General features: G+C 31.8%; 3 protein-coding genes across 3 annotated transcripts; all 3 read left to right on the forward strand.

Annotated features, from left to right (window-relative positions):
- LOC105156097 (aquaporin TIP4-1-like) lies at positions 184-9,820 on the forward strand. The gene is made up of 5 exons (XM_020692904.1): positions 184-276; positions 910-969; positions 7,864-7,952; positions 8,111-8,330; positions 9,338-9,820. The coding sequence occupies exons 1-5, from the start codon at positions 184-186 to the stop codon at positions 9,710-9,712; spliced, it is 837 nt and encodes a 278-aa protein (XP_020548563.1). The 3' UTR covers positions 9,713-9,820.
- On the forward strand, positions 10,846-14,211 carry LOC105171572 (probable glycosyltransferase At5g11130). The gene is made up of 5 exons (XM_011092767.2): positions 10,846-11,054; positions 11,508-12,504; positions 12,588-12,718; positions 12,887-13,235; positions 13,441-14,211. Exons 2-5 carry the CDS (start codon positions 11,566-11,568, stop codon positions 14,098-14,100), a joined length of 2,079 nt encoding a protein of 692 aa, XP_011091069.1. The 5' UTR covers positions 10,846-11,054; positions 11,508-11,565; the 3' UTR covers positions 14,101-14,211.
- LOC105156108 lies at positions 15,412-15,771 on the forward strand. The gene has a single exon (XM_011072155.1). The coding sequence runs from the start codon at positions 15,412-15,414 to the stop codon at positions 15,769-15,771; it is 360 nt and encodes a 119-aa protein (XP_011070457.1).

Consider the following 17,495-nt stretch of genomic DNA (forward strand, 5'->3'; position numbering starts at 1 on the left):
TTGATGCAGTTGTAGGTGACATTATCATGAAAAAACTGTCATCAGAAGCGTTCAACATCATTGATGAGATAACAGTCAATCTATATTCGTATGGAGGAGAGAACTGACAAAAGAGTAGTTGACATTCACAGTATCGATGTAATAACCACATTGTTTGCTCAAATGGTTACACTAATACAAAAAATGGATAACCTTGGGGCTGCTATACGGAATGGTGCACCCATGGGACCTTGTGGTGCATGTGGTCAAATGGGACACTTAAGTCAAAACTGCAAGGTATGGAGTTAATTTTTCCATTTATGAAGATGCTGACTTTATTTCTCATGGTGGCAGGTCTAATTTCAACCCATACTCCAACACATACAATCTGGGATGGTCTAGCCGCCCAATTTTTCGTGGAGTAATAATTAACAACAAAGACCATTGAGGTATCATCAACCACAACAGCAAGCCCAACAAGAAAAGAAGAGCAATCTAGAATACATGCTTTCTAATTTCATCATAGCAGCAAACACCTTATTCCAAAATCAAGATGCATCAATTTGGAATTTGGAGGTTCAAATAGGACAATTGGTAAGCATAACTCTGGAAGAAAAGATGGACAATTCCCAAGTGATACCGAGAAAAACCCAAGGGAACAAGTCAATGCAATCACCTTCAAAAGTGGAGAAATCATTGGAGATAAGCCAACAAATGAACAAGTGGAGAAAACACAAACTCAAAAAAAAAGAGGAACCTTAAGAGGAAATAAGAGGGAGTCCTCCTAAACTTAATTCAGATGATATTCTCCCACATATCTCATATCTTTCAAGAATTTTAAAAGCTAACTTGGATAAATAATTTGAATTTTTTTTAGAAACATTCAAAAAGATTCATATAAATATTCCTCTAATTGATGCTCTTTTGCAGATGCCAAGTTATGCAAAAATTTTTAAGGAGATGATCTCCATCAGAGAAAGTGGGAAGGAGGTGAAGCGATGAAGCTTAATGAAGAATGCTCGGCGATTCTCCAAAACAAGCTACCACCAAAGCTTAAGGATCCAGGGAGTTTTTCTATCCCTTGCACCGTAGGAATACCAATTTTTTTGATAAAGCTTTATGTGATCTAGGTGCTAATGTTAATTTGATGGCATATTCTATTTTTGAGAAACTTGGAATGCATGAGCTTACTCCCACTATAATCACTTTTGCAACTAGTAGATAGATGCATTAAGTATACTTGGGAATAGTGGAGGATGTGTTGGTCAAAGTGGAAAAATTCGAGTTATTTAATTTTTTATTATATAAAAAAAGAAAATTTATATTAATATAATTTTTTTAAATATATTAATAATAATATAACGAGTCGCGATTCTGAATCGCGACTCGATTAAAAAAGAATTTTTTTTTTTAAAAAAGTCCCAAATCGGGATTTCGAATACCGACTTGAAGTCGGTATTCCAAATACCGACTCCAAGTGCAAACTTTTTTTTTTGTTTTTTTAATTAAATTTTGTTAGTTAATTATATAATTTTGTTTAATTATTGTATAATTAATATTATAATATTAAAATTATATTAATATAAAAAATTATAATTAAGTGTACAAATATAATATGTATATTTTTTTGTACAGTTATAAAAAATATAATGAAGTATACAATTATTCTTGACAATCCAATACCAGTACATCTGATTGTGTATCACGACTTGGGCAATTTTTCTTTTTGTTTTCATTTAATTAAATTGTAAATAATTAATTATATAATTTCATTTAATTATACATAATTAACATATTAAAATTACAATTATATTAATTAACATATTAAAGTTATAATTTTATTTAATTATATATAATTAATTAAAATTATATTTATTTAAAAAATTATAATTAAGTGCACAAATATAATAATGTATATTTTTTTGTACAATTGTAAATAATACAATGAAATATACAATTATTCTTGACAAACCGATACCGGCACATCTGATTGTGAAGAAGATTTTTTGGAATATTTCTATAAATTTTCTATTAATTTATCATTACTATATAATTTAATTAAACAACAATACATAGAATTACGCATGTGGTTAAATATAACAAATCTAATAATTTAATTAACCAATTATATCATTTTTATATCAAATGTGATGTTTAATTGAATATTAATATAAATAGCCAAAATCATAAAATAGCCAATAATATAATTTTATAAATTATTCACAACGAGATAGATTGGGCGCAAACGCGTGCAAGGCAACAATCCTAACAAAGAAATTCTTCTACACAATCAAATGTACTAGTATTGGATTGTCAAAAATAATTATATACTTCATTGTATTTTTTACAACTGTACGAAAAATATACATATTATATTTATACACTTAATTATAATTTTTTATATTAATATAATTTTAATATTATAATTTTTTAAAATCGCGACTCGATTAAAAAAGAAATTTTTTTTTAAAAAAAAGTCCCAAATCGGGATCTCGAATACCGACTTCAAGTCGGTATACGAAAACCCGACTTGGAGTCGGTATTCCAAATACCGACTCCAAGTCGGGATTTTGAATACCGACTTCAAGTCGGTATTCGAAATCCCGATTTGGGACTTTTTTTTAAAAAAAAATTTCTTTTTTAATCGAGTCGCGATTCAAAATCGCGACTCGTTATATTATTATTAATATATTTAAAAAAATTATATTAATATAAATTTTCTTTTTTTTTATAATAAAAAATTAAATAACTCGGAAAAATTCGTCATCCGTGTTGATTTCATTGTGCTAGATATGAATTAATTCTAGGAAGACCTTTTCTTGCTACAAGTAGAACATTGGTTAATTTGCAAAAAGGTTAACTCATTCTTAGAGTTAATGATAAACATATAGACTTTAATGTGTTTAAACCTATAAAATATCTGCACAAGAATGAGCATGACATATTTGCAATTGATAACATTAATACTCTTAGAACTGACAGTGCAGATTTAGCCAAGTGTATTGATAACATAAAATCAACGGTCCAAATTTAAAGTAATCTAAATATATTTTTTTATTTTTACATACAAATAATTATAGATATATATATATACATTATATGTATAATATATATTAATTATATATATGTATACAACAGTCGATCCCCTCTATTGGCGGCGACACGTCGTCGCCCCTGCAGAAGGGGGTGGTTGTCGTCCACTTCGCTGGGCCATCGATGTCGTCCAAATCCAGGTCAATGGTGGTCTGTGGTGGCGGCGAAGCGTGGTTGGTGGTAGTTATTTTTTTATTTCAAAAATGAGTAAAAATAATAATTTTTCAAAATCTTAAAAAATAATAAAAATTATTAAAATACTTATTATGATAATTTAATATAAATAATATAATTTTTAAAAATTAATATAAGATTTTTATGTTTAATTAATATATTTATTTAAATATATTTAAATTATATAATAATTTAATTAAGTTAATAATAATTAATATTTATATATATCAATATTTAAATTTAAAATGTGAGTTTGAGTATATTTATTTTTGTATGGTGATTTTTAATTTAAAATTTTAACTTTTAAATTTTTTTAATATATTTTTAGGTATTTTGATATTTAATTAATATATTTTATAAATAATATAATTTATTAAAATATATTTTAATTAATAATATATTATTTATTAAAATATATTTACATGTCAAAAAGGGGGGGGGGGGTAAAATGGACATTTGCATACATAAAGTAATCCTATAAAAGGCCAAAAACGATACCCACTCTCATTTTAGGCGTGTAAAAATGCACTCTCCGTTAATTTGTAACGGAGAGGGGATATTTTGTTGCCTTTTTTAAATGACACAGGGGGTATTTTGCCTATAAATATAACATAGGCCACTATTAAGTACTTGAGACCAAAAGTGCTACTTTTTTAAAGTTATGAGATCAAAAGTGAGAATCATGTAATATATGGGACCAAAAGTGTAAAGACTCTAACCGTCACGTGCTAAGCACGTGACATTTTTCATTAAAATATATAATGAAAATGTATCATAAGGACAAAAAATGCTACTTTTTACAAGCTACAGGACAAAAGTGAGAATTTCGTAACCAATGGGACCAAAAGTTAAAAGATCCTAAATTAGGGGACGAAAAGTGTCATTTCCCCCTTTTAATCACAATCAAATAAAATCAATGCGAAACCTAAATTTTACAATTAATCAATATTTGTCATAGTTTTAATTATAATAATATTTTAGCATCACTTGTAGAAATAATGATTAATGACCATTGCCGAGTCATGATTAATTTATATTCATTAAGATTTTTTTTTACCACACTAATTAATTATAATAAAAAATGATATTTCTTCAACTGGTTGGATCACCCCTTGTCAGATGGTGATGTATCTTTTTTGAATATTGAAGGGGATAGATGGGTGGGATGGAGGTTGAAAGTAGATGCCTGTCTGTCATAATTTTTCTGCCACCATCTCATTTATTATGCTATTCATGCACAAAGCAGCAACCTTTGAGCATTGCACTTCCCAATATTTTTTTATTTAAATTATTCTTATTATTATTTCTTCTACTTTATTTTTTTTTATAAAAAAAAAATTGCACATTTGGTTGGTAGGTGAGGTACTTTGAGGCAAAGCTAATTAGGCTTTAGGGATAATAATACTCCTCTCTTTTAATATTTGATATATTTATGCATATATTTTCTGTGGTTTAAAAGATTATATTTAATACTCTAAAGGTTTGCTTTCATCTAATAAATAAGGTTTTTTATTAGTCAAAATTTATCGTATTTGTTGATATTAACAAAATTATTGATTAAAAAATATATATTTTCACCCAATTGATTTATTATTGATTTATAGCAGATCAAAATTAATTTGTTATACTCAAATATCCTTATACATCTTTACACGTTAGTGCATGTGAAGAGGTATATCTTCACCAATATAAAGGTAGTTTAATCCGAAAAAAATTATTTGATCTGCACTAAGTCAATAATAAGTCAATCGAGAGTAAACATAAATTCATTCAATTTCTTTTTGTTAATATCAACAAAAATTCAGTGAATTTTGACTAACAAAGAGCCTTATTCGTTTGAAGAAAACAAATCTCAAAAGTACTAAATATAATTTTTATAAATTACATTTAAGTATACCAAATTTCAAGAAAAAGAAGTGTAACAATCCCCAAGTCTTATGTTGTCATTTTTTTTAATGTTGAATAGATAATTATTAGGTTTTAAAATATGTGCATATATGTACCACTTGTATGAGTGGGTGGGATGCATATGCAACTAGTGCCCAGAACTCCTACAACTTTTAATAATTTAATCATTTTTTAAATCTAGTGAAAGTATTAAAATTTAATTTTTAATTAATTTGCATTAATGAGTTACAAAGCCATGAAAACAATTCTGCCCAAGCCCTCTTCTCCAAAGTAATAAATTCTTCATAGTACTAAACTATTTTTTTTTTTTAAAAAAAAATCATGTTAATTATTAAAATCTTCATAATAATAATAATTAGCTATATATTTAAAAATAAAGTCAATGAACAAAAAAAGAACCCTTGAAGTCAAAGGAACCATAGTTTTCAATTGTGACAGCTAATGTAAGTAGTTTATGTCTTCTTTTCTAACTTCAAACATCATCGATAGAAACAGTATTTGATTGCGTGGTCGGCAATTACAAATTATAATCACTTTTGGTGAAAAATATGAGTTTGATTGAGATGATTTTGTATTGTTATTACGTGATTGTATCTGAGATAAAAATATAAAGGTTAATGTCCGTTTTTATATTTTATTATTATGATTTTTTTATCAACTTACTATTTTATCTTCAGAAAATTTACATTTTATTATATATAATTATTTTTTGATTGAAAAATACAACCTACGTGTGAGAGATCAACAACACTAGCTATAATGAAACATAAGGTGCTTCCCTCCTCTAAGACCTAACCCTAATCTAGTGATATGTACGTATGAGGCTGACAGAGACCGCTCATTTCTGTCGAAATTATGTATTTCAAAGAGAGGCTTTCTCTAATTTAATTATTTTTTTTACAAAAACATGGGCTATGCCCCTCAAGATTTAACGGAGCTCGTGCCGTGCAGTTGATGTTTTTGTTAGAACTCTAATGGAATTAAAACTTATATTAAGACTAAAATTGGAAATCTTTTGGAGTTATTGGAGTGCAATATCGTGGGGGAAATTCTAACTCTTATCGAGTTTGACCGTCAATCAGAATTAATTATGTGACAAGTGCAATATAGTTGCAGTATGATTGGTGTATAATTAAAAAATGTGACCAACTTTCCATTGTTAAAAAATGCAAAATTAAATTTACAAAAAAAACTAATTTATGGAATTTAAAATACATCAATCTTTTGTTGTTGGTGTGTGTGTATATATATATATATATATATATATATATATGTATAATCTTTTTAAAATGAAAAGGACAACTAAGAATGAGTCACCAATGGAACATAGTGATTGCAGAGTGGGGAAATTTTACTTGATGAACAGCAAAAGATAGAAGGGTTTGCATGAATTGGTGGTGGATAAATAAAGAGAGTATATGTATTTCATGATTAATTACTGGTCAACTCCCACCACATGCACTCCACCTATTCCCATTATTGTTTTAAATTTATATATATATATATATATATATATTCTCTCAAGAACATAATTAATTAAATTCCTTAGTCTACTCACTTTCTCAACTTAAAAAACAAAGCCAATTAATTAATCGAGTATAATGTTTTCCACCATATTAATGATTGTTCATCATTATAAGTGATGGGTTAAAACTACGTACTGATTCAATTGATATGGACACTCAGGATATGGTGAATAAAGTCAGTAAAAAATGCAAGAATACGTGATAATGTGCTTGTAGAGTGCTTATAGAATGTTTAAAGAGTGAGAGAGATAATTTAGACAGTAAAAAAAGTGTGAATGACATGAGGGGAATGTCCAAAGAATGAGAAATGTGTCAAGAAGGTATCATGAAGTGCATTTAGTATGGAAAAGTAAACATATATTTATATGGACGTGTTTTTGAATTCTTATCTGCGAGTTAGGGAGACCTTTCATCAGCGATGTGATCCAAGGTGGTTGTTAACACATAGGTTGATGAGATGCCACGTGGGAAAGTGGGCTGCCACGTGTGTGTGCCTTTTGAACCGAATATTTGTCGGGCTTTGAGGGGGATGTCTTGGGCCTCCTCCTTTTGCCAATCTGTTTTCTAAGGGGCACCCGCCAAAGCCGCCTGACAGGTCCTTTTATAATGTTACGAGCCTCTTGTTTCTTTCTTCTTTTTGGATCGCTTGAGCCTCTTTGAGCTAGCCTATTTTTATGCACATTAATAAGATCAATGGTTATTCATTATTATGATATTTATGGATGAATAGCAATTTACCCCTTTAATTATTGCAAATGAACAAAGTATCTCCTAAAAAAATATAGTAATTTACCCTTCTATTTAAAGAGATAAATTATTTCATTTTAAAAGACATAAAGAGGTAAATTATTTAGAAAGGTCTAAGAAGGTAAAATTTGACATCGAAAAGGACAATTCCGACATTACATAACAAGTCCAGGGGTACATTTGTCATTCCAAGTACAATAATCCCTACCCCTCACATGCCACCTCCCCAAGATTATGGAATCTTTAATATTTTACATGCATAATTTTGTCTCCTTTTTTATCATTATTTAGTTAAATAATTAGTGGACTATTCTCACTTTTGAATAATAATGCAATATGCTTCTATAAATACACATATTTGGTTTTTTCCAAGTTTTGTCCTACTATACTTGCTATTTATTAAGCGCTAATCAACTAGCTCTTCTGATTCACTCAGGATTCCGTTGGACCAATTATGGCTAAAATTGCAATAGGCAGCTTCAGAGAGGCCTTGCAGCCGGACTGTCTCCAAGCCCTCATCGTCGAGTTCATTTGCACCTTCCTATTTGTCTTTGCTGGTGTCGGATCCGCCATGGCTACCGGTCATCCTCCTCCCCCCAACTAATAAATATATATATATATATATATATATGGGAAGATTAATAAAAATAATCTATATATTGTCGAACAACATAATATTGGAGACATTATCACATCAATACTTGCTACTTAAATCTCAATTTGTCTTGCTTTTTGCTAGCGGCGGGCTTCCGTATTTCCGGCGGGCACCTCAACCCGGCGGTCACCCTTGGGCTTTGCGTCGGCGGTCATATCACCGTAGTTAGATCAATTCTGTATTGGATTGATCAGTTGTTGGCTTCTGTGGCTGCATGCGCTCTCCTAAGTTATCTCACTGGTGGACTGGTAAACTCCCCTACTCCATTTCATCACACTGCTTATTTTGTTATTATTTGCAATTAAATTTATATTTTTTTGGGTTTTAAAATTATATTTCAGGCCTTTAAATTGGTATATCGCCTTATATATTTTGTTTTAATATTCTTTTTTACTACAAAATGTGTCATATGGTACACATACGCACATGCCATGTATATATAAAATTCAATTACAGATTTAAAATATAAGATCCGTATTATATATGATGAGTCCAGAAAAATAATAATAGTATTCGTGATTCGATGCAAATAATTATGTATAAAAGAAATTTAAAATTTATGGATTTAATTTATTTGTCTAATTTAATGTATATATGTTTCAATTATGGCTGTTGAAAATTGATTTAGTTATTATATATTGGTGACAGCCATGATCATCTCACTTGCATGCTTACACACAAGATATAGACTTTTATCAATAGGTCACATTCAATTAGGTATGCCCGTGCGACCAAACTTAGTTGGTGAAGTTGTCATGTGATGTGATCGAATTTTAAAATGTATGGCTATCGATTTATTTTAATATTATTTATTGATTTATTATAATAGTAATTACGTTTTTTTTACTAATATAATGATAAATAAATTATTATAACTCGATACACTAAGTAGTACCTCAATTCATTTATTAATATGACTAATAACGATAAATAAATTACAACAACCACATAAAGTGAGAGATAAATACCCATACATCCCCTGGGACTTGAGCCCATGATTTTGAATTTGTTCATGAGATCTCAATCTTTTATGATAAAATAACTAACTTATTCAACTTTTTAAAATTTACGTGCATTGATATTTTTTTTCTTTCTTTTTATTAACGTAATGTATTGATTTGTATATTTTATTCTAATTTATAATATATTTTAAAATATAAAAAAAAATATTTATTATATGCACGCAAGACCGGCTTGTGGATATATATTTATTGATTTATTTTATTTGATAACTAATTCTGAAAAACATGTGCAGACAACGCCAATACATTCACTGGCAAGTGGAGTGGGGGTCACACAAGGTGTGATAATGGAGATTGTGTTGACATTTTCGCTGCTCTTCACAGTCTACACTACAATAGTGGACCCGAAGAAGGGCATCATTGATGGGCTGGGCCCACTTCTTACTGGGCTCGTTGTTGGGGCGAATATCATGGCTGGGGGGCCTTTCTCTGGGGCCTCCATGAACCCAGCTAGGTCTTTTGGGCCTGCTTTGGTTAGTGGAGATTGGAGTGACCACTGGGTGTACTGGGTTGGGCCTCTGATCGGTGGTGGGCTTGCAGGCTTCATCTATGAGAATTTCTTCATTGTTAGGTCTCACCTTCCACTCTCAGGAGACGATGCTTTCTAAGCTATGATGATCAAAGAGTTTTCACTCTTTCTTTCACTTATTTTGTATGTTAATTTGCCTTTGGGATTGTACCAAATTACAATAAAAATGTGAAAATTTTCTCTGATCTATGTCCGAAATACGTAAAGATAAGTGGTTCAGATTCAAGACAGCAAGACGGATATACCCCTGGAAACATGTAGTGAATATAAGGAAGAAAGCAAGCACAGTAGGGTTAGAATTGTGATTAGACATTATGGACGATAAATGTTCATTCAAGAATACTGAAATCAACCATTGCAAATATGGGGTTTCACAGTCAGTCTGACCTGACCAATTCTGTATTAGTTTAGATACATTATTTAATTACGTACTAAGATAACATAATAACATAATTGTCGCCGTTTGATTACAAATTTCTTTAAATCATATAAAAAAATATTATTCTATACATAAAAAATATAAAAAATAATATTTCTTTTAAACTAAAATTCAATTTGAAAATATTTTAACATGCATAGTATATATTATATATATGAAAACCATATACCTCCTCTCTCTAATTTCTCAAAGATACCAAATAATTACAGTATACAATAAATATGGTAACTTGTAATTAATCAAATATTTGAATGATCATAATTATACATATAAAATCACTCAATTCTTCTTAATTAACCTGCCTTTAATTCATTCCTTAATTGCCTAAAAGAGGCTGGAAAATCAGTAGTATTCATTAGGGGAAAAAAAGGGTTCGGATTAAATATATATATATATATAACCATTAAATACTACTAATAAATACAAGATTCTTACAAATTCTATTTCAAATAAAATTATAGTAATTATTTTCAAAATTCAAACTTTATATTAAATATAGATACATATTAAATTATGAGTACACAAATTCAACCCAATTTCCCAACACATTGAATAGATACAGATACCCATATAGAGGAGAAGCGACTTATTTTAAGCTGCCGATTAAAAGAATAGGAAAAAGAGCATTAATCAGGCAAGAAGAGTGGCGTTTAAGCAAAATCTGTGGGAATTCCGATGTCTGAACTTATATCATACATGACGATGAATGCTGAATAGTAATCTCAATCTGAATCTGCTTTTTTTACGTAGGTTGGGGAAAGCCAAAAAGCCCAAAAGCCAGAAGCTAGCCAACCAGATAGAAGCTTAAAGCTGTAACCCACGACCACGTGGTTTCTACACTTGTAAGCCACCAGAAAGCTGGTTAAGCGGCAGCCAATGCATGGGAACCCCATACAACAACTCATCATACACATACTCGGAGTTTGTAGACTATTGAAGTTTGGTGGAGAATCTCACTTCTTTGAATTCTCCTTTTATTTAGGTAAATTATTTGCTTTCTGGTTTTTGTAATAATTTTCCTTTTTTTCCTGATGATGATGATATCATCACGAATTCTTTGTCTTCTAAGTTTTTTCTTTTTCTTTTTTTTTTTTGGTGGGTTTGGTGTTAAGATGTTTTGTTCGAATCTGTTGAATGATAAGTTTTAATCTGAGATAATTTTTTTTTGAATTTTTCTTCTTGTTCTTTAATTCGGTGGTTTCTTAACAGTTGTTGAGTAATTTTTCTTACATGATCAATCGGTTGTTTTTCATCTAACGTTGTGGATCATGCAACGCCGTGTGAATTTCTTTCTTCGAGTGGTTTAATGTTTAATTCTCGATGTTTGGTATTTTCACGTTGGATTCATATATAAAAGAAGTGGGCTATATAATCAATTTATGGGAATATTTTGAATATATTTTCTTTGAATTTGGATGGTTGGATTGTATTGCAGGAACTGTAGAGGTGATCTCAGATTAATCAAGACCACTTTGTCTTGGCGATTTGTGGTAATGGGTAACGATTTCAACCTTAAATGTCAAGTGGAAACCAGGAGAGTGCTATGGCTAATCGCATTGGTTCTTGCATCAGTTTTGATAATTCAGTATTTCGAGCTACCGTATAGAGATAGCATGCTCTCACTGTTGTCTTCTGGCAAGAGTTTCTTCGATGCCAATAGCCGGGCCGACAGAGATGCAATGTTTAAGGAAAAACAGTTGATTCCTAGGTCGAGGGATGAAAATGTTACAAATTTTGTGCTAGAAAACGCAGCAAAGATGAACCCTAGTGCAGAAATGGCAAATGATGTACCTCGGCCAGTTGCGGAGATTAGTCCACCTTTGTCTTATACGGTGGAAGACGAAGGTGCTGCCAGCCCGTCAAGTTTACGTTTTCCGCCGGCACCGGATAGTGGTGTTAAGCATATGATCTGGACAAGAAATGCTGGTGCTGATATTAGTCCATCTCCTAGTTTTGCAGAAAATATCACTGTCTTAGTGTGGGGCGAAAATGCAAGAATTGCTCCAAGTCCGATGAACTTGGATGCTCTGTTAGCACCCGTGATTTCGCCGTCTAGTGATGCAAAGTATAAGTTTTCGCCACAAAATGTTGCTGCTGATATTAGCCCGTCTGCTAGTTTTGGAGATAATGACACCGTCTTAGTGTTGAATGAGAACGTTGCCTTAGTACCCGTGATTTCTCCGTCTCAATCAGTCTCTAACGGAAATGTGGATATCGGGCTTGGGGCAACTGTGGTAGCTTATAGTCCCCAAACTATTGGAAACGAAAACGGGACAACTTGGAAACCTTCTCCAACGGAGGAACATTCTTCGGTGGCTAATAGTCCTCCTCCTCCTCCAAAGGAAATGCCGGGGAGACCATTGGCGTCTGTAGTATCAATATCTGAGATGAACGATATGTTGATCCGAAGTCGTGTTTCATCCTTCATGAAGGTAAATTCGTGTAAGAAGCTTTGAGTGATATGTAAACTATCTGTTGAAAAAAGTGAACTCCTCAATGAGAATTCTTGTTGCAGAGTCCGGTATGGCCTTCAGCCGCTGATCAAGAGTTATTAGGCGCGAGATTCCAAATTGAAAATGTAGCTGTTGTCATGGATCATCCCCGATTATACGCACCTGTTTATCGAAATCTTTCAATGTTTACGAGGTACATATATAAATCCACATCTCCAGTTGATATAAATCTTTGTACAGTATCATTCTTGCAAAGGGCTTAGGATATCAACAATTGTCCGAATTACATTTAAATTTTGTTAGTAGGTATTGTCTGATAATGATAAGAACATACGGTATTGTTTTTGATTATTGAATGCAGAAGCTATGAAATTATGGAACAGAAGCTCAAGGTTTACATCTACAAGGATGGAAAAAGGCCCGTTTTCCATCAGCCAAGGCTCAAAGGGATCTACGCCTCGGAGGGTTGGTTCATGAAACTCCTGAAAGCAAGTAACCAATTTCTGACCAGCAATCCGGGAGAAGCACACTTGTTTTACTTACCGTTCAGCTCTCAACTGTTGGTGGACTATGTTTACGTGCCGGATTCTCATTCTTTTCATGACATCCTTGAATATTTGAAGAACTACCTCGGCACGATCAAGGAAAACTACCCCTTCTGGAATAGAACAGATGGAGCGGATCATTTTCTTGTTGCTTGCCATGATTGGGTATGTTTCGAGGCTCTTTCGTGATATCTGTTATTCTGCATTGAATCTATGGTTTTGCGTACTGGAAAACACACATTAACACACACACATATGCTAGTTGTGGTAAGATTAGAAGCTTATTATCAAAGAACTTCAACCATCATAATTTCATTCTCATGATCAATACTTGATACGCTCCATTTTAGAACATTCTCTGTTCTTTCAGGCACCTTTTGAGACCAAGCGGCTCATGGCAAACTGCATACGAGCATTGTGCAACGCGGATGTAAAAGAAGGTTTTCAATTAGGCAAGGACGTATCCCTCCCAGAGACCTACATCCAGTCACCTCAAAATCCAATGAAACAAATCGGAGGCAACCCTCCATCTGGGCGGAAAATCCTCGCCTTCTTTGCTGGCAAGATGCACGGCTACGTTCGTCCGATCCTACTAAAATACTGGGAGAACAAAGATCCCGACATGAAGATCTTTGGACGGATGCAAGCCGGCAACTATGTTTGGCACATGAAAAACAGCAAGTACTGCATATGCGCTAAGGGCTACGAGGTTAACAGTCCAAGGGTGGTGGAGGCAATTATCTACGGTTGTGTACCAGTGATCCTGTCGGACAATTTCGTGCCTCCATTTTTCGATGTTTTGAATTGGGAATCCTTCGCCGTTTTCGTACTGGAAAAGGATATCCCGAATTTGAAGAACATATTAGTTTCAATTTCGGAGAGGAGGTATGTTGTGATGCAGCATCGAGTTGAGCAGGTGAGGCAGCATTTTCTTTGGCATAATGTGCCTGTGAAGTATGACATTTTTCATATGATACTTCATTCAGTTTGGTACAATAGAGTGTTGCGGTCGGCCCCGACCCCAAGATGATTGATTAATCTATCTCGGTCCATTCGAAACAAATTTGATTTGAGTTAGAATTTTTCAGCCGAAATTGAAATATTCTTTTCCGTTGTGAGGAAGAATAAATGGGGAAATGTATATCAAGAGTTGAAATTGCAGATTTTTGAGTAGTTGTAGTTGCTATATGATCAAGTTGCGATATCAATCAAGATTTGATGTGTTTTATCTTGTATTTCACTGCATACATAAAAATCAAATTAGTTAAGTATTTTTTTAAGAATATACATATTACTGGAGAAAAAGTTAATTTCTTATATTATAAACTATCAAGGTTAATTTACAAATTATAATAATTAATATTTTATACTACATTTATATAAAATCAAAGCAAATATTTAAATGTCGGCTCTTTTTTTAATAATTTTAAATTGGGCAAAATATCTTTTTAGCCTCATAAAATAAGGGTAGAATTTTTTTTTTATAACACAACTATGGCAGGTGACGCTTTTAGTTCCATAAAACTTAAAATCACGACTTTTTAGTTCTAAAATATGTGATTTTAGGCATTTTTAGTTTCAAAATTATAACATTTTTTTAATCTCAAGCAACGCCTTTTTTTTTTTTCAAAACCACAATGAACTTAACTTTTTGAAACTAAAAATACATGATTATAAATTGTATTGGACTAAAAGCGACATCTGCCAAAATTGTGGTACCAAAAAAATTTTCTCCTTATTTTATGGGACTAAAAAGGTATCTTAGCCATTTAAATATAACAAAAATATTTAATATTTTGGCATTGTTTGCGAAAATAATAATTAGTAACCATACGCAGTTAAGTTAATTAGTATTTACTTTAATTTTTCACTGAACTATGATGATTAACTGTAACAAAAATCATATTTCTTATAATGTTTGATATAATTGAACGTCTACAAATTTCTTGATGGTAATCAATAGAAAATAATTAAATGATTTAAAAGCTTATAGAATTACACGTATTATCAATCAACAAATATCTTACTATATCAATTATACAGAAATAGTATATATCAAACTTGTTTTGTGGTTAGTTTGATTCGATCAAATTTAATTTTGGTAAATATTTTTCATCTTTTCACTTGATTTTCTTCCGGAATATCATACGAAATATTTTTCTTGTAAGGAAATTTCACTATTCAAATCTTTCCTTAAATACAATGTAATTAACAACTTCCAATTAAAACACACCAAAAAAAAAAAAACGAAAAAAGAAAAAGGGAAAAAACCCTAAATATATACGCCATAATTCCCACACCATAACCCTACGATCGACCTGTCTGCTGCAGCTTCTCAGTCATGGGATTCCTCTCTTGGTTCAACTCATCCAAAGAACACAAAATGGAAAACCCGCCCGCCCGCCAACCTCACGGGTCATCATCTTGTGCTCCGGAGATGAACGGAGCAATGGAGGTCCGACGACCCAACCCGCCCGCCAGCCAACCTCACGGGTCATCATCTTGTGCTCCGGAGATGAACGGAGCAATGGAGGGCCGACGACCCAACCCACCTTTGGATGTGGGTGTTATAGCATTCGGGTACGGGGACAAAGAGGTACTGTCCGGGTACTGCCCCACATCCACCCCTATTGAGCCATGCACTTGGAAAGTTTATGCCCCGGTTGACCCGTACCCGCCGAAGATCCGAATTGTTTTTTGAGTTGATTTAATGTTACCCTACATTGTTTTGTTCAGACATTAATTAGTTCTACATTATTGAGTTTCTGTCTGAAATATTGGAAATCTGAATATATTTATCACGTTTTGCTGCATATACGCCTTCATAAAATTTAACCTCGAATAGCGTTTTTATATATAATTTAACATGAGTGATGTTGTCTTTGGACGAGACCCAATTGCAATAAATTAGATCATTTATTATTCCAAAATTTACTGCGTCTTTGTTGTTAATTTTATTGGTATCTTATTTTTATATTGTATTTAATATATACATATTATATGTATAGATGAGGATAAAATAAGTAAGGCTCAAAATAATAAAGTGGGTTGAAAGTATGTTCAGAAATTATATGAACTTATAAATAAAGGCCTAAGAAAGTCCATCAATTCAAAAGTAAGCAGAAAGCCAAGGATAGAGAACACGTGGCAGCATCGTCTTAACAGATAAATGTTGTTCGTACGACAAACCTTAAGTATATAAACTCTTCATTTAAGATGGTGGTAATTATTCAAGAGCTTTTACTTACTATTTACTTTGATATACAATCCACTTATACAAATGATCTGACTTGAGCATCGGAGTTCTCACGCTGGGTCAAGTTCGACACGTGTCATTTTGTACAAATTCCAAACTAGTTTTACGTACCCCGAGCCCAAATATCGAACGATGAACGATCTTTTGGAGATCAGACCTCATTATGTATAAAATATTTTAAAACGGATGCTGATGGAATACTTTCCATACAAGAAAGGATGGGATCATTTATTTTATTTTAGAAGATATTTTTGAATAAAATAGGAGAAACAATACAATTTGAAATAGAAAGTCAGATCACTGGTGGCAATGGTGAGTTGTTGCATACATATATATATGTATTTTTAATAGTGGATGCCATATTCATGTTTCAGGTACTAAACCGAGAATAAAATAGATGATACTGATTGAAAAATTCTAATTTGAATTCAATTTTGTCAGATCGAAATCACTATATCATAATTTAATACACTTGTAATGTGAATGATGTATAATTAAATATAATTTATTTCGACCAAACTTGATATAAATAATAATTTTTCAATAATGCTGTGGGTATACACATGGATTTGAAGGGCCGAGGCCACATACACACATGAACATGAATACATGAATGTATGTTTTGTGATTGAAACAGAAAGTATTAATAGAGCGATCTGAAAAGTTACCATAAATACATAATGATGTATGTTTGACCCTACTTCTTCGTAGGGGAAGATGGATGCATGCATGTCTTTCAACTATTTCCTTCCATCCCATATTCTTGCTATATCGAATATTCAAATAGATTAAATTTCATGTCGTTCAACTAATCACATGATAAGTATAATTGCAATCTAAATAAAAATTTATGTACATGGACGAGATATTGTATTTAGGATAGGTTACAACTGACTTTCCTGAAATTTGATATAATTACAAATATTCATTTGTGGTTTGAAAAGTTATAATTATTCTCTTAAACTAATACTCGTCTAACAAATACTCTCTCATGATAGTCATTATAGGGAGTATTGTTAGATCGTCTTTAATTTTAAGGGTATTTATAATAAATCTCATGAAAGCCATTTATAATTTATCTTGAATTTATTTATAGGGTAAAATTTTCCCTCAAGACAGAGAAGGGCAAAATTTTCAAAATTTGAATTCTTTTTTCTTTACCAAGAAAA

This window comes from Sesamum indicum, linkage group LG1 (genome assembly GCF_000512975.1).
Source record: "Sesamum indicum cultivar Zhongzhi No. 13 linkage group LG1, S_indicum_v1.0, whole genome shotgun sequence".
In the NCBI taxonomy this organism is placed as follows: Eukaryota; Viridiplantae; Streptophyta; class Magnoliopsida; order Lamiales; family Pedaliaceae; genus Sesamum; species Sesamum indicum.